This window comes from Danio rerio, chromosome 23 (genome assembly GCF_052040795.2).
Source record: "Danio rerio strain M-AB ecotype USA chromosome 23, GRCz13ab, whole genome shotgun sequence".
Taxonomy (NCBI): Eukaryota; Metazoa; Chordata; class Actinopteri; order Cypriniformes; family Danionidae; genus Danio; species Danio rerio.
In genome coordinates this window covers 4,247,501-4,269,853 of record NC_141043.1, presented here as the reverse complement: position 1 = coordinate 4,269,853, position 22,353 = coordinate 4,247,501, and the positions used below count along the sequence as shown (strand labels likewise).

Genomic DNA, 22,353 nt, shown 5'->3' with positions numbered 1-22,353 from the left:
ACAGAGAAATAGGTTGTGAAATTTAATAAAACAAAAACAGAGTTTTCAATTGGCTAATTACATGAAGAAAAGGAAGCCTTGTTTCTTTAGATGACAGACAGCACTGTAGAAGCCACAAGACGCAGTGGTCAGTCGTTTCAATACCAAGAGGCCTTTAATCCAGCCCACACAGCACAGAGGATCACAGTTTAAAAAAGATTGACATGCAGCGCACTACATTTAATCAGATGATCTTTCCATGCCATTGGTGTCTGTGTGTGTGTCTGTGTGTGTGTGTATAAAATATCGAAGCTATGATTCTCTCTATAGAAGACACAGAATTAAAAAGCAAAAACGAAATGCCTGGATCTGGACACCATAGCCATTAGAAAACTATCCTGGACAAATGTACATCTAATTAGGTGGTGGGGAGGATAAAATAATGGGGGGAAAAAAAGTAACTTCTCTACACTAGTCTTGGGACGCAGATCTGGAACGGGAGCGGGATTTAGAGCGCGAGGCAGACTTCGAGCGGGAGCGTGAGTGCCTGTCTGGAGACTTGTACTTGCTCTGTTCAGCCTGAGGTGATGGAGAGCGGGAAGCAGATTTGGGACGCTCCCCATCTCCATTCTCCATAGGCGAAGCAGACCTGCTCCTGGATTTCTTACTGACTGACTTCTCCTTGGAGCGGCCGCGGTCTGACTTCACCTTAGAAGTGCTCTTGGAGCGGGACTTGCGATCATCGGAGCGGGAGCGAGACTTGCGACTAGTTGACCGACTGCGTGATTTGTGCGTGCGGGAGCGAGAGCGGGAATGAGATTTGCGGTTGCGAGAGCGAGACTTGCTGGATGGAGATTTGGAGCGAGACTTGTGTCCTGACTTGGAACGAGACCTGCGGCCTGACCTGGAGCGGGAACGGTGACGGCGAGAGCGGGACCTGCAAAAGACCAAAAGAAAGACCATGAAAGACAAGCTCCTGAAGACAATAAGATTCGATCAGTTTTAATTATCTTTCAACAATTACCTTGAGCGAGATCTTGAATTGCTACGGGAACGGCTGCTACGGCGACTCCTGCTGCGTGAACGACGACGGCTACGAGACCTGGTGAAAAAAAAAAGTGCAAATAAATCGTTTTTTTGTTTAGTTTTAATAGTTTTGTTTTACTTCTTGTTGGGCAAGTTAATTGGCAAAAACTAATTAATTGCTAATTACAATTGTTTTTAAAGTTACTTTTCTAAAAACATCATCTAAAACATCAGTAAAAGGACACAATAGGTAACTGAAATGACTAAATACACTGCTCAAAACAATAAAGGGAACACTAAAATAACATCCTACATCTGAAATCAAAGAAAATGTTCTTTACATAGTTGAATGTGCTGACAAAAAACAACAAAAACAACAGAAAAAAAATTTTAAATGGAAATCATATTGATTAACCCATGGAGGTCTGGATTTGGAGAAACACCCCAAATTTAAGTGAAAAAAAAAAAAACACTACAGGCTAAGGCTGGGCGATATGGGCCAAAAAAAAAATCAAATCTCTGTATTTTTAGGAGGAATGACAGTATAATATATAACAGGTATTATCCCATAAATGGTTACTTTAACTCAAGACTCAGTTTGAGCAAAATATTATTCAAACACAGGGGTTTCCCTCCCCGTTATTATCATCGTTATAATTATCATTCTTACATTGTTATTTGTTGAAAGACTAGCTAACAGCGAGATATTAAAATAGAAAAAATAAATGTTTGAAAGACAAAAAGTTTGTGTTTAATTTTACCTTCTTTTTTTTTTTTTTTTACATTTAAACCGCCCACTGTTTACACTACGCACACACAAATAAAATCACGTCTTTCAGTTAAGGGGCTAAAATAAATAAATCAATTAAACAGAATAAATAAATAAATACAATGATTATCGGTTATTATCGGAACTGAAGTCGATATGCACAGAGCTAAATGTGTTTATAATGTAAATGTAAAGAAGAGAACGTCGTGTAATAAATACTGAACTTTATAATCGGTGAATATGAGGTGCTTTCACTTTCAAAATGCGGTATAAATACATCCCATTTTGGTGTTTTTAATTCTTTTGAACACATTCATATGCTGCGTGTTAATTGGACAAGCCTTCTATGTGTGTTCTTGCTGTCAATTGCGGAAACTGATCCCCGAGATTTACCAGAAGCAAAAATTGCAAAGTCTCACCGGGAGCGACTGCCAGAGTAGGAGCGTCGTCTTCGTGGCTTATCTTCAACCAGACGAATCTTCCTGCCATTAATGTCAGTGCCATCCAGTTTCTCCAGAGCTCTCCGCATATCAGAGTAAGAGCGAAACTCAATGACGCCCTCATTTGCACGCTCCTTATGGGCATCCGCATAGGTCACCTCACCTGCCTGTCGCATAAAATCCTGCAAAGAGAACCCAAACTTCAGCTTCATGCACAACAGCTAATCATTCAAATACCACATCAAACTTCAGCATTGTTTTAGCTGATAAAAGACTTTCAGCAATCAAAACCAAGCCACATAAACATTGAATTTACACATTGTTAAATGGCAAAAAATATTTTGAGTAATTAATCCTGATATTTTTAAAAAACTGTATGGGTATGCTTAAATCTATTCTAAACGTTTTTTAACAGCAGGTGGCACTCTAGGCAAGTTTAACAGCAGATTATGGCATTCTAGACTAGGACCGCTCTGGGACCGTTCTTGAACGGCAGGCGGCGCTCTGGGCTGGTTTTTAAACAGCAGGCGGCGCTCTGGGCTGGTTTTTAAACAGCAGGCGGCGCTCTGGGCTGGTTTTTAAACAGCAGGCGGCGCTCTGGGCTGGTTTTTAAACAGCAGGCGGCGCTCTGGGCTGGTTTTTAAACAGCAGGCGGCGCTCTGGGCTGGTTTTTAAACTGCAGATGGCGCTCTGGGACCGTTCTTAAACTGCAGGCGGCGCTCTGGGCTGGTTCTACTAAACAGCAGGCGGCGCTCTGGGCTGGTTCTCCTAAACAGCAGGCGGCGCTCTGGGCTGGTTCTCCTAAACAGCAGGCGGCGCTCCGGGCTGGTTCTACTAAACAGCAGGCGGCGCTCCGGGCTGGTTCTCCTAAACAGCAGGCGGCGCTCTGGGCTGGTTCTCTTAAACAGCAGGCGGCGCTCTGGTTCGGTTTTTAAACAGCAGATGGTGCTCTGGTTTGGTTTTTAAACAGCAGATGGTGCTCTGGGCTAGTATTTAAACTGCAGACGGCGCTCGGGTTCAGTTTTTAAACAGCAGATGGTGCTCTGGGCTAGTTTTTAAACTGCAGACGGCGCTCTGGTTCAGTTTTTAAACAGCAGATGGTGCTCTGGGCTAGTTTTTAAACAGCACATGGTGCTCTGGGCTAGTTTTTAAACAGCACATGTGCTCTGGGCCGGTTCTTAAACAGCAGATGGTGCTCTGGGCCAGTTTTTAAACAGCAGACTGCGCTCTTGGCTGGTTTTTAAAAAATCAGACGGCGCCCTGGGTCTGTTCTTAAAGAGCAGACGATGCTCAGGGCTAGTTTTTAAACATGCTCACTAAGAATGCGCTTGAAACTCACCAATTTTGTCAATGATTGTTTTAGGATTAAGAGGTATTTGTCAAGAACCTGAGGCAGAGTATGGCTGTACGGATATCGATTCTGGGATTTTCAAAATGCATACATTTTCTCTTGAATCTATTCTGAACTGCTGTGAAGAGAAAATGTATGCATTTTGAAGATCCCAGAACTGATATCTCAAATGATTTTTACACTAAACAGTTAGTTTTGGTTCGATTCATCTCTTGAGACCACTGAAGTAATAAAAAGTGTCTTAAAATCAGACCAATCAGCTTCTGCATTAAACATTAGGGCTACTGTGTGAAATGGAAAACATGCTGGGATGCAGAGCTGACAGGGTTGTTGTGTGCCATTTTACCACAATTACCTTTAGGTCTTGCCAGCTGCAGCGACTAGACAGATTCTCCACAATGAGCCGATACTCAGTGCGAACAGGAGGACCGTACTTGTCCCTACCGGTGCGACTCCTGCTGCTGTAACCACCTTCAGTACACAAGGGGAGGGAACATAAGACAACCTTTTATAAGAGACAAACCAAAGAAAGATGGACGCCACTGAATTAATAATGAGTCTATTAGGAAATACAGGTCATATTTGCCCTCTGTTGCTTATTGCCAACCTGTTGAGACTCAAGAGCACTTTGCTGCCTCCCAGAAAGGCATTACTATTTGGATAAAAGAGAATCTGATAAGACACACAATAAAGGCTGACCAGACGATCAAATCTCAGGTCTTTTAGGGCAAAATTAATCTGATACATTTAAATATTTAATCAAAACCTTGGCATGAACATCCTGACTTGCCCACACAGAAATTGCTAGTGCAAACCCCAATGTCTCCATTTCAGACATTTCTATTACATCTTGGCTAGAGGCTTTTCCATATGGACAACATAGCAATAACTAGTGGCATTCCTCACCATCACCCCTGGTCTATTGGCAAAAGGCTGTGGTCATCTTGGCTTCCGGTTAGGTCAGCCAAAGCATCAAGGGGCAAAGGTCACACACACATTGTAAGGTGAAGAGGCCAAGGCCAAACCGGTCAGGTAGTCATCTTAGCCACAACGACACTTGGACTCAGCCTCAGCCCCCACTGGACTCTTTCAAATTGAAACAATCAAGGACTTTGTTATTGTGAAAATCAAATCTGAAGTAGTTCATAACTTAGACATGGACGTTGATGCTTACTTTCCACTGGGCTAGAACTCAGAATAGGGAATAGAGAATGGGAAGCTGCTGTCACAGCGCAGTGCACTGGTGGACTGAAGAACACTGGAGCTACAGTACAGAGCGAGTAGTAATCGTTTATATACAGGTTATGGTTATGCTATTTGACTTAAAGGGCTAGTTCCCTCCAAAAATGAAGGTTTCCACTGCATTTACTCTTCCTCAGTTTATTCCAGACTTCGAATTTCTTCTGATGAGGACAAAAACAGATATTTTGAGGAAAGCTGAAAACCTAAAACCCCTAACTTCCATAGAAAAAAAACAAATACTATGGAAGTTAATGCAGTTTACCAGCAATCTTCAAAATATCAGAAAAAACTCAATGGTTTGAAACAAGTAAAGGGCGAGTAAATGATGACAAATTGCATTTTTGGGTGAATTATCCCTTTAAGATTGTTGAAATGAGCAAAATTCTTGATTATTGATAACTAGATTAACATCCAAGCACATGCTACTTAAACATGGCAGGAAAACTAATGTGAAAAAGTTGTTTATAACTTGATTGTACGATTGAGACCGCATAAATTTGAATTTTACAGATGAGCACTGTCCACTATACACATTTCAAAGAAGCTTGTTTTAATGTTTTAAGCATTTAACATTAGTCAGGGTGATGCCATAATAAATCATCTTTTAACTGTAAGAGATGTACAGTTGAAACCAGGATTTTACATACACTAAACAAAAGGAACATAACCATTCAAAAAAAAAGTCTGAGGGTAAATCATACTAAACTTTTACTATTTTAAGTCCATTAGGATTACCTAAATAATTTACATTTGCTAAATGGCAACATAATGAGAATTTTTTTTTTTACATAATTTATTATTTTCTTGAAAGTCATAAGTTCACATGCATTTCCTTGTTATACTTTTAGCTTTGCTTTTAAACTGGATAACTTTGGTCAAGTGTTTTGGGTATCCTTCCACAAGCTTCTCACAAACTACAATAGTTTGCAGGAATTTTGGCCCATTCCTCCTGACAGAATTGGTGTAACTGAGTCAGATTTGTAGGCTGTCTTGCCCGCACAAGATTTTTTTTTTTCTATAGGATTGAGATCAGGGCTTTGTGATGGCCACTCCAAAACATTCACTCTGTTGTCTTTAAAGCACATTTTAACTAATTTGGCAGCATGCTTAGGGTCATGGTCTGTTTAGAAGACCCATTTTTGGCCAAGTTTTAATTTCCTGTCTGATGTCTTGAGATGTTGCGTCAGTATTTCTACATAATGTTCTGCCTTCATGATGCCATCTATGCTGTGAAGTGGACCAGTCCCTCCTGCAACAAAACAGCCCCACAACATGATGCTGCCGCCCCCATACTTCACAGTTGGGATGGTGTTCCTAGGTTTGTAAGCTTTCCACTTTGTCCTCCAAATGTAACACTGGTCATTATGGCCAAACAGTTCAATCTTGGTTCCATCAGACCACATGACATGTCTCCAAAAATGAGTCTTTATCCCAGTGTGATTTAGCAAATTGTAATCTGGCTTTGTTGTTGATTCTGGCTTGATGATTTTCCCATGTTGTCACACAAGGAAGCAGTGTGTTTGAGGTTTTCCTTAAATACTATTCTACAGTTGTGCCTCCAATTAACTCAAATGTTGACAATTAGCCAATCAGAAACTTCCAAAACCTTGACACCAAAGAGAAAAAGTTTAGTCACATTAACATCTGACTTTTTTTTTTTTTAAATGGTTATGTGCCTTTTAATACAGTGTACGTAAACTTCTGGTTTCAACTGTAGCTACAGTATGTTGTTTTAGCCATTTTTGATGGATTTTATAATTATATAATATTTTTATAATCCAATCTAGATTCGAAAAGTATTAATACATATCTGCAATTTATTTCTCAGGTGTCCTAAATATAGCAACATAGCTACACACAATGCAACGTGCCGTGATGCAAGCTCCCAATCTCTATAAAGAAATAGTATATGGTGAAAAGGAAACTTTTTTACTTAAAAATGTATTCAATAATTAAATGTAAACAATAATAACTGCACATGCATACAAATCTTATGAACAAAATGTTTTAAATAGCTAGTAATTCAAATACAAAAAAAAAAATCAACTACAATCTTTGATAATAAATAAACAAGGGTAAAAATAGATGGGACAGGCCTTAAGGCTTAAATTCACATACGACACTTCATTAGCATTACAGAATGAATCCAGAAAGCTGTGGTTTGGGTTTCTTTACCTCCCAAAATAAAAAAAAATGACACAAATCTTTGCATTCTCAGCAGCACAAGTAGATGTTGCCTTCATGACAGTACAAATGTCAAATTAAAAAATGTTTAGGTTTAAATTAATGACACTGAAGTCACTTGTAAGCAGCAATAAACCTGGAAGAATTTAAAACTGGGTAATATGTTGTGTTCCATGCTTATTTTCCAGATATCCTCTGAGAATAGAGGTGTCCAGTCGTGCTCCTGAAGGGCTGCTGTCCCACAGAGTTCAGCTCCTAATCTGAAGATAATCAGCGTTCAGATCGAGAGTGTGTTGGAGGTAAACTCTGCAGGTCAGCAGCACTCCACAAGCAGGACAGAAGGAAACAAGTAACAGAATAACTGATATAATGATAGAATAAAACTGCAGTTAGAATTAAGTTAAACTACTTGTACACATTTCTGATGTGTAGGATTAAATAAAGTGTTTTTAATCGGCTTACATTGTGTATTTTGATATTTCTGAAAGATCATTTTTCTGCTGCTAAGATGTATTTTTTATGCATTTATAGTACTAGATATTTTCTTGCTGAGTGCAAGGTAATTTTATTTCACATTACATCTCCTGTGATGTTTTGAATGACAAAATAAAGAAAACTTGCTAAATTGATCAAGTAAAGTGTTTTCTGCTAAGACAGTACTACATGACTGAACACTTACTGCGTCCTCCACCACCGCCGCCTCCTCCTCCTCCTCCTCCGCCTCCTCCACCACCATAATAACCTCCTCCTCCTCCTCCACCACCGCCGCCTCCTCCTCCTCCTCCATAGCTGTCACGGTCTCTGCGTGGACCCCGGGCGTGCTCCACCATCACCCTCTCGCCACACAGCTCTTTACCGTTCAGCTCATACACTGCATCGTCCGCGTCACGGGTGTCTTCAAACTCCACAAAGCCATACCTGGAAAAACAGCATCCATGAGGCTCAAAGGCAAAGCTAACAGACTATACAGCCGAGAGCTGTGAAGGGTTTTATACTTGATGCAGTTGCACTAATAGTTGTAACAACAGGGAGGATATAACTATATAACTACTACTGTAAGAAAATATCAGAATTGGGAACATACTTTCTGTATTATCTTTGCTTGAACTGAGCCGATCTAATCCTGTTTATATAAATTGAGCCTGCTCCCGATCAGGTTTGACCTAGCAGAACTGTTGCTATGACAACAACTCTCGGATCAGCTTTGAAGAACGAAACGATCCTGGATCGTGTCAAATCGTCAATATCCAAATACAGCTAACTGAGTAATCCACGTACGAAGAACGGACCCTAGGTCTATAGGTCTGTTATTTTACTAAGATATATTATTTGAGTTTATCACCAGAACTAAAGAAACCGTATTGTTAAAAAAACAGCACAGTATCGGGATTGGATCTGTATCGGTCGACACTCAGAATTTTGGTATCGATTCCAAAAAAAGGTATAGGTGCATCTCTAATAAAGCTGTTGATCCATTCAGGCGTAAGTGAGCAAACTACAGGCTTTACATGTATATACCGATTTTATATCTTTTATTTGTAAATGACACTAGCTAAGAGAGATCCTAAAAAAACTAACACAGATACTAACATCTATACAACTTTCATTTAATTTCATGAGACTTTTAAAAAATAAATCTAATTCTTATTTGAGCCAGAATCATGCAGCCCTATTTTACTCTGAGGCATTTCTAAAAAGGACTTAAATTCAAAACACAAAAACACATTTTTTGAGCTGTTGACAGTCGTATATGTGTCCCACACATCTAAAAACACTATTAAGACACCTATATTTCACTAAAAAGTGTAAATTGGTTGTTTTTGCGTTATTTCAAGCAAATTCGTACTTCCGGCTTGAAACGAATTTTTGAAGCTGCGTCACGGTCATGACATAATAGCTTGTATTCCAGCGTGCAGACTGGACGTCTGTGCCAGAGTGTGTCTTATTACGTCTTACAGTGTGTTGCATCAATGCATGAGTAAGGCTTGGTTCAAACCAATCAGCGCGCTCTATTGTGCAACTTCATTAATATTCATTACTGTCAAAGTGTAGACGGCAAAGACACCACATTGTGTTGGCAAAACAAGCGTGAAGTGTTGCTTTTATAGTTTTCTGCAGTTAAGTTTTGTTTTCATTTTCTCTCTGTGAGAGCGCAGCTGGAGTCACGTGTGGATTAACAGTGTACGCGACGCTCGACAACAAAAACTTGCGTGTCTAAGGAGGAACATTGTTTACCTGAGAGCTGTTCTCATCTGCAAACGCTGAGATCCGGATTCGCTTTAGTCTCCTCTTAATAAAGACGCGGCTCTAGTTGCTGGTGATTGTCCTGTCTCTACAGATTTGGTAAGTGAGCAACCAGTGCTCTTTGCTTATTCAGTTCGTATTTTATTTGTATCAAACAAACTATTGCACCAGTGTAAACAAGTTAGCACTAACAGTTACAACCAAACTATAACCTCGTGTTGGATTTTGTGACCGGAATAACACACGCGGCTTTCTGACGCTACCTGCCGAGTGCATCTAAGTTTCCGGGAAATGCAGAGTTTTTTTTTTCTTTCATTCGCCGTGCGGTATCAAACATTGCATGAAAAATACACGCTTAGAGCAGCTCCTCGAATCAAATATCTCGTTTGTCGGGAGGGACATGAATGAATTCCCTGAATGAAAGAGCCAAACTGCAGTTAAAGTCCACTATTTAATAATTTGGCAAATAATTCGACTACAGATGTCCATGTAAACACAGTCACTTTGTCTGCTGTGGTTGTGTGTTTTGACTCTGAAATTCAGCGTGCCCAAATAGACACTCCCACACCTTCCCTCTTTTGTTCCTCCAACACTCCCCCCTAAACAGAGCTGGACACGCCCACTTTTCTGGCTTTTTCCAAAGTAGAGGTGTGAAAACACCCTGCTGAAATGAAGGGGTTTCATGGCCCTTTAAATGAAGTGAGTTCCTGGTACAAATGTCATTGTGATATTTGCACGTTGCTAATGTTTAACTTAAAAGCATTTACTACAAAAGGCTGTAGATCACAGAGAAGCTGTACAAACAGCTGTCAATATCACAGAGTGATTAAGATTTGACTAACTGCAAGCAAAATATTGCATAGCTTGGAAGTGAAGTACAGATGTGTGTAGTGAACGCTGCTCCAGCTGAACGCTTGATGGAGGTCCACAGATGATTCCAGAGCCTGCTTTATAGACAAATGCGCACAATTAATCGCATGTCACTTATACTGATAGCAGGATATTGCTTTTATTACCATTATTATATTGCAAAGGACAATATCTCATCAATCCCTAAGATTTACAAATTAAATTGATTTGATGCGTTTACATAAAAGGAGGAAAACTCGATTATTTAGGCTATTTCTTCATTTAAAACTCGATTAATGTAAGGCTACTGCATAAAATCTAAATATCAGCAACTAGACTTGTTCTGTTATTCTGTAAGTCACAACTTTAGGTTAATTTAGACCCACTCTTATGCCAAATTGTATCTTTATAAATATATATTTAACGGTAAAGCAATATTTCGGTTGCTCATGTCGCCTACAAGCTGTATGTTTAAGCTCATGCTGTCCTTCAGACAGAAACTCGCAAGGCTGTTGTTAATATTTGCTGGTTATCGGTTACGTTGTCTATCACGTTTTAGCTTCTTGCTAGCATGTTAGCACGTTGCATAGCTAGCATCTCCAAACTCCAAATCTAGTAGTTGGACTTTGCTTAAAATTAGTCTCACGCCTTCAAATCTCTTAGATGTAAAGGTAATAAATATACAAGTTTGCATGGCATTGAGAATACTAAACGCTAACGCTACAGGAATGCAAACATACGAGGCCTCGCATGTGACTTTCGTTTGTCAAAAGGGGGAATTTTACTTTATAATTTTTAATAATTATCTAAACTCCACGCAAAGAATTAATGAGAGAATTTGTAAACGCGGTTTTATTAAAGTTGCAGGCCTCCAGACTCCGCCCACTGGCGCTCATTTTCTCCCCGGAGCTGTTGGTGTTTGTAGGCCGACAAGAAGAGGCGCTTCAGCGATGCAAACGTGGCGACTCCGGGTCCAGCACTTTTGCAGCACTTGCCAACTTTAGCTCTCCATTTAAGCATTCCAGCTGAACATTTTACTATATAACCACATAGTTAATAAGTACATATTTAAAAAAAAAAGCCAGTCATTTGTTTTAAAGGTGCCGAGCTCTCGCTGCACGCGTGTCTGGGGTCTGTCGCCGAATGAACTCACCCGTTCTTCAGGTCCACCTCCAGCAGCTTCCCGTAGCCGCTGAAGAACCGCTGGATGTCCTTCTCGCGGACATGATAACTCAGCCTGCCGATATAAACCCGAGGCATGTTGATTAAATTCGCACTCAGCAGCCGAACCGCCGATTACCTACAGCGGATGAAAACAGCCACAACAGGCTTTTTGTTCTGCGTTGAACCGGAAACTCTCTTACATCGAGGACACACATTTTAAAACAAGAGTCCTTCATTTCAAAATTTCTTGCGCAAACTACTGACAGACGAATTAATAAACGAGCGTTTATTGTGTACCGTAACGTTAGTTTACTAATTTGAGTGACAGATTAAAGTATTTTAAAATTACGAGATTAACAGGTTAAATTAACCTTGGTAATATTTATAATCTTCATATTTACGCAGTGCCTGAATGATGGCCATAAACATAACAAAAATTAAAACACTTTCTTTTGTCGATTAACACATTACACATTTTAAAAGAAAGTAATGGAAGTACATTCATTCATTTTCTTTTCGGCTTGGTCCCTTTATTAATCTGGGATCGCCACAGCGGAATGAACCGCCAACTTATCCAGCACGTTTTTACGCAGAGGATGTCTTTTCAGCCACAACACATGTCTGGCAAACATCCATACACACTCATTCACACACAACTATGGAAAATTCAGCCTACCTAATTTACCTGTATTGCAAGTCTTTTGGACTGAGGGAATAACCGGAGTTTTCCGGGATAAATAACAAAACGGGATGGTTGGGGGAAATTGGTCTGAAATACAGGAGACTCCCGAAAAAAGCGAGTGTTGGCAGGTATGATAATAGGTGTATCAGTCCCAGACTTAAGCTGTACATCAGTTCAACTCTTCATTCATTCAAAAGTAAAGACCGTGAATGTAAATATTTTGTCCACATTTATTAGTTCTCTTCAAACCAGCAAGCAAACGATAATTGTGCATTAATAATCACAAGAAAGTGAAGGTTTGTTTCACTGCAGCGGTTCTGCTAGCCAAAAAAAATAAAAACATGCAATTTAGCACTTCTCTGCAAATCACACCAGCTCATATCCCAGCATTTTCCAACACTTAGCTAGTATAAATGTGCGATTGGAGAATAACAATACCTTTTGCCGTTGGGGAAAAATAAGTTATCGTTTTTATGACGATAAATATTTCAAAGTGCCTTCAGTGACTCTGTCTATAGACATACATCAAGCATATCTATACACATTGATGCATATTTACTTCTGTATAAAAGAAAACATACACAAAGGAAACTGCAAACACAAGATCCATGAGTGTAGCACGTCAGGATAAGATAACAGACTGATTGATGCTCCGAAACAAATGATCCAATCCTATTTTAGTGATTCGACATCTTATCGTGTAACACGCTTTCGGGACATTGTCATACTTTGGTATTTAAAAGATGTTCCCAGCTTGGCATTTGGTTGTCAAAATAAAACAAAGAGCAAACAGTGGTGGGATGTGTTTGACACTGATGTGCTCGACGCTCAATCTTTAATCTTACTCTCCAGGAAATCTTGGATTTTGTTTATTTTCTCCTCTTGTTGGTCCAGCAGGTCCAGGATGACCCCCATGGGCGTCTTCTTCAGGCCAATGCCCTCGATTTTGTTCTCCAGCTTGTTCTTCACGCTGCGCAGTCTCAGGGAAGCGTGGATCAGGATCACTGCGGACGCAAGACCAAATATTACAAATTAGAGCGTAGGGCTGTGTCACCTACTGTTACAGCATCAACATAGCAATTCACAATATTCACATCGCAGGATCTGCAACGTGGAGTCAGATAGAAACTATTTTTAAAATAGAAATTTCAGGTGAATCATTCATTTTCCTTCAGTGTAGTCCCTTTATTTATTCCTTTATCACCACAGCGGACAGAACCACCAAGTAGGGTTGGTTGTTTACGAAACACAGCGATGGGCGATGGTATTGTCATTATGTAAAGTGGGGGGGGGTTGACAGAGTGCGCGCGACGTGTCTAAAGAGCCGAGGCGCGTGAGGGAGATACGTGTGATAATTTTCCGGAAAAAACGCATGCGGGCAATAGGTTATATGCCGAGCTAATGTGTTTCCCATGCTGATACACTTCCGGCTAGGCTTGGGCGGTATTACGGTATTATGTTATACTGTGCTATTATGGTGTGTTTGTATAAGACAGAGAGAGAGAGAGATATGCTGTGTGTCGCTTGGCGCTCGCTCGCGCTCTCTCTCTCTCTCTTTCTGACCGCGAGCCTAAGGTCGCATAGAAGGTATTCAGTTTCTGAATGGTTTAGGCTCAAGCCAACAGTTTGGTGACGCTGTCTGAGCCTTACGTCATCATTTTTTTATTATGCCGGTAATACCGGATACCGGGGTAAAATATGGAGGCGGTTTGACGGTATCAAAATTTGGATACCGCCCAAGCCTACTTCCGTCGACCTGTTATCGTGATTTTTTTCCATTTTATATGGTTCCTTTTAAAGCATCGATGTTGTAATGCAATTCAAATACAATCAGTTAAACAGACTTTGGCATCCATTTAGTTGCTCAAGCGTATAACAAGACAAAAAGCCGTTTGCTGGCACGCACCCGTCAGAATCGGCAGACTAGCGCAGAAGTTCCATTGAATATACTGGGGTAAAATAAATGCTCATATTATAAAGACATGGCGGGGAAAATGTAATTTAAAGGGCCATGAAACCCCCTCGTTTCAGCAGGGTGTTTTCACACCTCTACTTTGGAAAAAGTCAGAAAAGTGGGCGTGTCCAGCTCTGTTTAGGGGGGAGTGTCGGAGGAAGAAAAGTGGGATGGTGTGGGAGTGTCTATTTGGGCACGCGCGAGTTTCAGAGTCAAAATACACACACACACACACACATACAGGAGAATGTGATGGTGTTTAACCTACATGGACATCTGTAGTCGAATTATTTGCCAAATTATTAAATGGTGGACTTTAACTGCAGTTTGGCTCTTTCATTCAGGGAATTCATTCATGCCCCTCGCGACAAACGAGATATTTGATTCGAGGAGCTGCTCTAAGCGTGTATTTTTCATGCAATGTTTGATACCGCACGGCGAATGAGAGAAAAAAAACCCTCAGCATTTCCCAGAAACTTAGATGCACACGACAGGTAGCGTCAGAAAGCCGCGCGTGTTATTCCGGTCACTAAATGCGGTAAAAACCCTACACGAGGTTAAAGTTTGGTTGTGGTGCTAACGTGTTTACACTCGGTGCAATAGTTTGTTAGATACGAACAAACTGAATAAACAAAGAGCACTGGTCGCTCACTTACCAAATCTGTAGAGACAGGACAATCACCAGCAACTAGAGCCGCGTCTTTATTAAGAGGAGACTACAAGCGAATCCGGATCTCAGCGTTTGCAGATGAGAACAGCTCTCAGGTAAACAATGTTCCTCCTTAGACACGTAAGTTATTGTTGTCGAGCGTCGCGTACACTGTTAATCCACACGTGACTGAGCTCTCACAGAGAGAAAATGAAAACGAAATTTAACGGCAGCAAACTATAAAAGCAACACTTCACGCTTGTTTTGCCAACACAACGTGGCGTCTCTGTAGTGTAAACATGGTGACAGTAATGAATATTAATGAAGTTGCACAGTAGAGCGCGCTGATTGGTTTGAACCAAGCCTTACTCATGCATTAATGCAACACACTGTAAGACGTAATAAGACTCACTCTGGCACAGACGCCCAGTCTGCACGCTGGAATACAGGCTATTATGTCATGACCGTGACGCAGCTTCAAAAATTCGTTTCAAACAGGAAGTACGAATTTGCTTGAAATAACGCAAAAACAACCAATTTACACTTTTTAGTGAAATATAGGTGTCCTAATAGTGTTTTTAGCAGTGTGGGACACATATACGACTGTCAACAGCTCAAAAAATGTGTTTTGGTGTTTCGTGACCCTTTAATGCAGTGCTTCTTCTACAATCTGAGTCCCACTTTATATCAGATATCACTCAGCCTGTGGAGATCGCTGATTTTTAAAGAAAACAGACCTTAAACGCACCGGTTTTGCAATGACATACAGTTCGCCGGAAACGATTAACCCAGGTTACTGGCAAATTAAAAGTCCTATTGGCATGCTTCGGCATATACCCTATATGAGTCCCGCAAATGCATAGAGAGTCCCGGAACTTCCGGGAGACTTGGGAAGTCTGAATATCATGTTTAACAATTATAATGAGACGCGATACAGCGGTACAAACTTGATAAACTGTCCGACGTGCACTGCTCTCTGGAGCTCAAAGAAGCGCACGACAGTGTGTGTCTGTGTGTGTGTTCACGTGATGTGCGTTTTCAGTGGACTTAGGGCTGTTCAGAAATGCTAGGTAAAACACGGTGTGGATGTGGGTCACTTTCGTTCTAAAATGCCTTTTTAACACTAAAACGTATTAGTGTAAACGGGGCCTGAGTGTGTATTTTTTGCAAGTGGATTTGCGACGGGGGCAGGGCGGAGGATCGACGATGCTGGCTAAGCATCGTGTTGTCTATTGGCCATCGGTGATAGACGGTGTCATCGTCTATCGACCCAACCCTACCGCCAACTTATGCAGCATATGTTTTACGCAGCGGATGCCCTTCCAGCTGCAACCCATCTCTGGAAAAAATCCATACACACTCATTCACATTCACACACACATTCACTACAGGCAATTTAGCTTACCCAATTCACCTGTACCGCATGTCTTTGGACTTGTGGGGGAAACCGGAGCACCTGGAGGAAACCCACACGAATGCAGGAAGAACATGCAAACTCCACACAGACATGCCAACTGACTCAGCCAAGGCTGGAACCAGCGACCTTCTTGCCGTGAGGCGACAGCACTACCTACTGCGCCACTGCGTTGCCATTACCTATATTATATGATTGTGCTATGCTGGAAGCTGCTCAAAATGACACCCATAATAAGATGCAGTACATCCCATTACATTTTTAGTTCAGTGATGCTGCCAAGAAACTTAACCGCTACTGTCAGCAGCTACTAAAACTGAAAATACCATAATGAGGTAATGATGGTTTGTGCTGCCATAGCAACATACAAAACAAACTACTAGATCTTTGCCTACATTTCACAAGAACTCTGTGTGTGTGTGTGTGTGTAAATGTGTGCGCTTGATACTCCTAATGAGTGGTGCAGCCAGAATGAGAGTATAGCTTCTAGCAAAATTGGCCTAGAAAATAGTAATTTTTTTTATTCTTTTATGTTTTTATTACACATGGAGTTAGATCATTTACAAAAATAAAACAATTCGTAAATACGCAAGTAAAAAGCATAAACTTCCCTAAATGAAGTGGGATGTCATTTTTACGAATTGTATTTGTGCATTTATGATTTGTGCTTAATTTACGAATTGGATTCGTGCATTTTTGACTTGCGGTTTGAAATAATGAATTGTATTTGTGCATTTTCGATTTACATTTTGAAATTACGAATTACATTTGTGCATTTTCAATTTGCGTTTTGAAATTACAAATTGTATTTGTGCATTTATTCTTTGCGTTTTGAAATACTGAATTGTATTTGTGCATTTATGATCTGCACTTTGAATTTACGAATTGTATTTGTGCATTTTCGATTTACATTTTGAAATTGCGAATCGTATTTGTGCATTTTCGATTTGCGTTTTGAAATACTGAATTGTATTTGTGCATTTATGATCTGCATATTGAATTTACGAATTATATTTGTGCATTTTCGATTTACATTTTGAAATTACTAATTGGATTCATGCATTTTTGATTTGCATTTTGAAATAACTAATTGTATTTGTGTATTTATGATCTGCATATTGAATTTACGAATTATATTTGTGCATTTTCGATTTACATTTTGATATTACGAATTGTATTTGTGCATTTTCGATTTGCGTTTTTAATTTACGAATTGAATTTGTGAATTTATGATTTTTGAAACATTCATTCATTCATTCATTTTCTTGTCGGCTTAGTCCCTTTTTAATCCTTTTTAAACCCAATTCGCCTGTACCGCAAGTCTTTGGACTGTGGGGGAAACCAGAGCACCTCGGCAGAAGCCCACGCGAATGCAGGGAAAACATGCAAACTCCACACAGAAACGCCAACTGAGCCGAGGCTCGAACCAGCAACCCAGTGACCTTCTTGCTGTGAGGCGACAGCACTACCTACTGCGCCACTGCCTCGCCCATTTTGAAACAACAGAATGTATTTGTGCATTAATGATTTGCGTTTTGAATGTACAAATTAGATTTGTGCATTTATGATTTGCGTTTTAAAACATAGCACTTATGATCAAAGTAGGGTCTTTGTTTGGGTTAAAGGTCAAGAAAACTGCCAGCAAACATGGACAGAGATGAGCCAGTAATAAGACGAGTACTCACAGAGCATGGGGAAGGTGATACCAAAGAGAAACACCATCACTCCTCCACACAGAGACAACAGGAAGTAGCTGATTCCCATCACAGCCACCACAAACAGGCTGGGGTTTTTCTTCTTAAAGTTCTTGATGATCGTTTTATTCTCTCCGGCCCACACCGAGCCCATGAAGACCAGAGCCACCACCGCGCCACCCAGAAACATGCCCACCGGGTTCAGAAAACTGCAGAGCATTTAAAAAGAAAACACACTGTCAATTAAATGGATATCAATGAACGAATAACATGATTTGATCACTATTGTTGTCACACAAAACATTCAAGGGGCTAATGATTTTGACCTTAAAATGGTGATTAAAAAATTAAAAACTGCGTTTACTCTAGCTGAAGTAAAACAAATAAGAAGAAAAAATATTATGACACATATTGTGGACATTTTCTTGCTCTGTTAAACATCATTTGGGAAATATTTATAAAAAAAAAAGAGAAGAAAAAAATTAAAGGGGGGCTAATAATTCTGACTTCAACTGTATTTCTGCAACATTTGGAGCAGGCACACATCAGCTTTAAAGGAGACCTGTTATGCCCCTTTTTACAAGATGTAAAATATAATATGTTATGTATTTGAAGTTTTACCTCAAAATACCCCACACAACTCTATCAAACTGCCCCTTTTAGGCTTTGAAAAATTGTACCATTTTAGTGACTGTCGCTTTAATTTCAAAGCAAGTACATTGTGAAAACCTAATAGTGGACGGCTGCTTCTCACTAAGGGCTGTCTATGTTAATGAAGGAGAGATCATTAACATTTGGTGGGACTTTATCCCTCCAGAATGTCAATTAAAGTGTTCTTTTATCAAGTGTGATTATAAAAAATTTAATTAATTCAAATTTACCATTAGAGACAGGATGTGTTCACACACTGTTGTCACACAACGATGTTTACACACTTTATAAAGGTCATTTTTTTTTGCATAACAGATGCTCTTTATTTTAACTGTGCAAAGATGGCAGGAAGTGTTTCAGAAGCGAAAGTCTTCGGCCTTTAAGTAAAAGCAACAACGCATTTTCGTGGACCAGTTACTGCTTTATGCTTAACACTGGTCCAGTTTGGCCTGAAGTAAAACGGTCTGTTGAGTTAAATGTGACTCACTGATTCCACACTGTGGAAAACAAAAGGCCTGTGAGGCTGACAGGATTATAAACGTCCAGGCAGGGCAGGGTGGGTCCACCTTAAAACACATTCCGCAAAGGGACAAGACATATTTCGCATGTCTTGTTGATAACAAGCAAATATATATATGTTTAAAATCATTAACTACAAAAGCCTCTCATCTTAAATAATGCAGTTAAGCTGGGTGCGACATTTACGCAAAAAGGACCGAGGGATGTTTAACAATAAACGCATCACTTGTTTACGGACCAAATCTACATCATTATGTAAACGTAGCAAGAACTTTACTAACCCGACAATCAGAAACACGACGATGGCGGCAGCAAAGTAATTGGTCTGAAAATAAAGCAGATTGCTGATCACTCTGTTATTCCATTTGCTTAAATCCGACACATCTGGTTTGGAGAATCGGTCGACACCAGGGTAAAAATCGTCCCATGGTCTCATCGGTGCGAGCTCCATCCCTGCCATGATGCCTCCGGATCACTGACAGCTCTGGTGCCAAAACAAAACAGCGCAACGTTACTTATGACAGAGCGGAATCCATGCAGAGCAGAAAGGGGCGGGGTTAATGGATGCAAACAAGCTCGTGATTGGTCGAGGACGATTAAGCAGAATAATACTAGTTGTGTTTTATTTCCAGTTCACTTTTAAAAGGTTTTCTATTTAGCGCGGTGTGAGATTTAAAAATTAATTAATCAATTAATTAAAATCTCCCAGTTGGCCAATGACCCTGCCGTATTTTTAAAAGATAAAAGTCCAAGGTTGTAAGTATAATTGAAGAATTTTCATATGCTTCTGGATTGAAATTAAATTCGTCCAAATGTGAATTTATGATGACTCATGAAACCAGAGACTTCTCATTAAATGGTATTGTAGTAAAAGAGACTGTAAAGTATTTGAGTATTTATACAACAAAATATTTAGCTGCTAGGCAACAGCTTAACTTTTCTCATACCCTGGTAAAAAAATGCCTAAACCAGCCTAAGCTGGTTGGCTGGTTTTAGAGGGGTTTTGGCCATTTTCAGGCTGGTTTCCAGCCATTTCCAGCCTGGTCTTAGATGGTCAGGCTGGAAAATGACCAGCTAAAACCAGCTTGACCAGCCTGGTTTAAGTTTGACATAGCTGGTTTTAGCTGGGCTCCTAGCCTGGCTAGGCTGGTTTAAGCTAGTCATCTCCCAGCCTGACTAGCTAAGACCAAGCTGGAAATGGCTGGAAACCAGCTTGGAATGGCCAAAACCTCTCTAAAACCAGTCTGGTTGACCAGCTAAAACCTATCAGCTGGTTTAAGCATTTTTTTCAGCAGGGTATTTTTACCCTTTATGGGAGGGTTCTTTTGACCAAAAGCAGAAGGTTTATCTTGTTTGGTTTACCCTTCCCTTTCTGTTAGTATCCCTACAGCTAAAGAAGTTACCAAAATATTTCTAAACTTTATTTGAAATAATAAATCCCATAAACTTAAAAAAAAACTGTTCTAAAAGATGGTGGACTTGAAGTGTAAGACTTTGAGGACATAGTAAACACTTTTTAAATAAATTAGAATAAAAGATGCTTAAATGGCCCTAAATCTATATGTTATTTTATTCCAAATTATATATATATATATATATATATATATATATATATATATATATATATATATATATATATATATATATATATATATATTTTTTTTTTTTTAAACAAAAATTGGAGGTCTTCCATTTAATTTAGTGTATTTGATTAAAAAAAGTATGCTAATAATAAATATATTCTCTAAATTTTCCAAAATAAAAAGTATAATGTTCTTAAGGGCAAATTTTACTGGCCATTCTTAATTGACCTAATAGACTGGAAAAAAGCTTGATTATTACCTCAAGAACTGCACTCCCAATAAAACAAAAGAGGTTAATCTCAAAGTTCTTCATAAAATATATCCTTTGGCAAAGTATTTGGAGATTAATAGTCCATGCTCATTTAATAAAACTGAAGACGAAACGCTGATTCACATGTTTTTTTTTCACTGTGAAAACACAAATAACTTTTGTAATTGCTTATATCTTTATAATTACATTGCTTTTTCCAGCCCCTTTCAACTACAAGATGTTATTTGTTACTATAAAGGTAAAATCAATATATCAGAAAACTACATTAATAACTTCTTTATTTTGTATGGAAATTTTTTTATTCACAAACAAAAAATGTTGAATTTGCAGCCTTCTTTTCACATGTTTTAATTGAAATTAATGTTTTTATTAAATCTCATAAACTGGTTAAAAACAGGAAAAGTGATACATTCTTGGATTATTATAATACTTATTATGGAAATATCATGGATACACAAGTCCTTCTTTCCTGTGTGTTATTTATGTATCTCTATTTAATTTGTCTTTTTCTCTCTCTTTGGTTTCTCTTTTTTTACTTTTTTATATGTGTTTATAATATTATTTTACCTGATCTGTTACATTATTATCATTGTTACTATTATTGTCTTTTTTTGTGTAAGATCGGATTTTGTATGTTTGTTATTGAAGTCAATAATAATAATAATAATAATTATATATATATATATATATATATATATATATATATATATATATATATATATATATATATATATATATATATATAATTTACAATTTTTTCAGTTAGCTAATAGTTTCTCAGTATGACTGTTAAGGTAAATATCCATCACCAATTCATTATTACTCTAAATTTACCATTTTTAGTTATCACGTGGCATGCGCTACTTCTCTTCGCGCTGAAAGGATATCATGATCCATTGATTACGATTACAGGATAAATTGATTGACGATTATTGTTAGCAAGATTTTTCCCCGAAATATTAACCCCCCTACAAAAAAAAAAAAAATTAAATAAATAAAAATCAGCAAGTCTCACGTCATATTTACAGAAAGAAAAACTATCCTACAGCTTCAAAGAAGGCTCGTTTTTAGGAGCCACAGAGCGCCCACTGCAGGACATTATATAGATTACACATGAATGAGTTTTTTGTCATAGACTGGCTTTAACAGTAACGTTAGTAACATAACATTTGCTGCTTAATGTTGGCTTAATGCGGGTAAACCGGTAAAGTCAGGATATACTACAATGAGAGAGGTGACGTCAGTCTTAATTGTTTTGTTTTAAGATCTAATGCATTACTCTATTTAAAGTTTTCTGCAATACAGATACACTAATTTAGGCCATTATCAATCCATAAAGACATCCAGTATGTAATTCAGTTTTCAGGTGTTCCTACTTAGCATTTTCCTAAATAACTACACAGTTTTTGTCTTTAAATTTTTTATTTTATTGATTTATTTATATGACGTCATGACAATTACAACCAAATGCATTTGTTTAAGTGTTTTAAAGACTTGCTAATTCTCAACTATCCAAAGGAGACCTGACGAAATTAAAATATAATAAATACATATACACAACATTATAATTCTTTATATAAAATTACTGGGGAACGCAGCGGCGCAGTAGGTAGTGCTGTCGCCTCACAGCAAGAAGGTGGCCGGTTCAAGCCTCGGCTGGGTCAGTTGGCTTTTCTGTGTGGAGTTTG

General features: G+C 38.9%; 3 protein-coding genes across 8 annotated transcripts in view; all 3 read right to left on the bottom strand.

Moving 5' to 3' along the window:
* raf1a (Raf-1 proto-oncogene, serine/threonine kinase a) overlaps positions 1–22,353 on the bottom strand; it is a 778,989-nt gene that overhangs the window by 551,170 nt on the left and 205,466 nt on the right. The gene's annotated exons all lie outside the window — the stretch shown is intronic.
* On the bottom strand, positions 10–11,391 carry srsf6a (serine and arginine rich splicing factor 6a). 5 transcript variants are annotated; one of them, XM_087305476.1, is made up of 6 exons: positions 11,238–11,391; positions 7,671–7,909; positions 3,921–4,036; positions 2,194–2,396; positions 1,004–1,081; positions 10–916 (listed from the first exon to the last, which is right to left on the bottom strand). In XM_087305476.1, exons 1-6 carry the CDS (start codon positions 11,342–11,344, stop codon positions 451–453), a joined length of 1,209 nt encoding a protein of 402 aa, XP_087161602.1. In that variant the 5' UTR covers positions 11,345–11,391; the 3' UTR covers positions 10–450.
* arl6ip5b (ARF like GTPase 6 interacting protein 5b) lies at positions 12,155–19,291 on the bottom strand. The gene is given in 3 exon segments (NM_001002517.2): positions 12,155–12,934; positions 17,633–17,850; positions 19,093–19,291. Coding segments are annotated over 3 exon segments (573 nt in total). The 5' UTR covers positions 19,272–19,291; the 3' UTR covers positions 12,155–12,758.

Bases quoted from the DNA above. Each gene is read 5' to 3' on its own strand.
- srsf6a (XM_087305476.1), bottom strand. From the start codon at position 11,344: ATGCCTCGGGTTTATATCGGCAGGCTGAGTTATCATGTCCGCGAGAAG. The intron at 7,910-11,237 runs GTGAGTTCATTC...CTGTTTTTCCAG, and splicing joins GAGGTGGACCTGAAGAACGG to GTATGGCTTTGTGGAGTTTG. The intron at 917-1,003 runs GTAATTGTTGAA...GGTCTTTTGCAG, and splicing joins AATTCAAGATCTCGCTCAAG to GTCCCGCTCTCGCCGTCACC.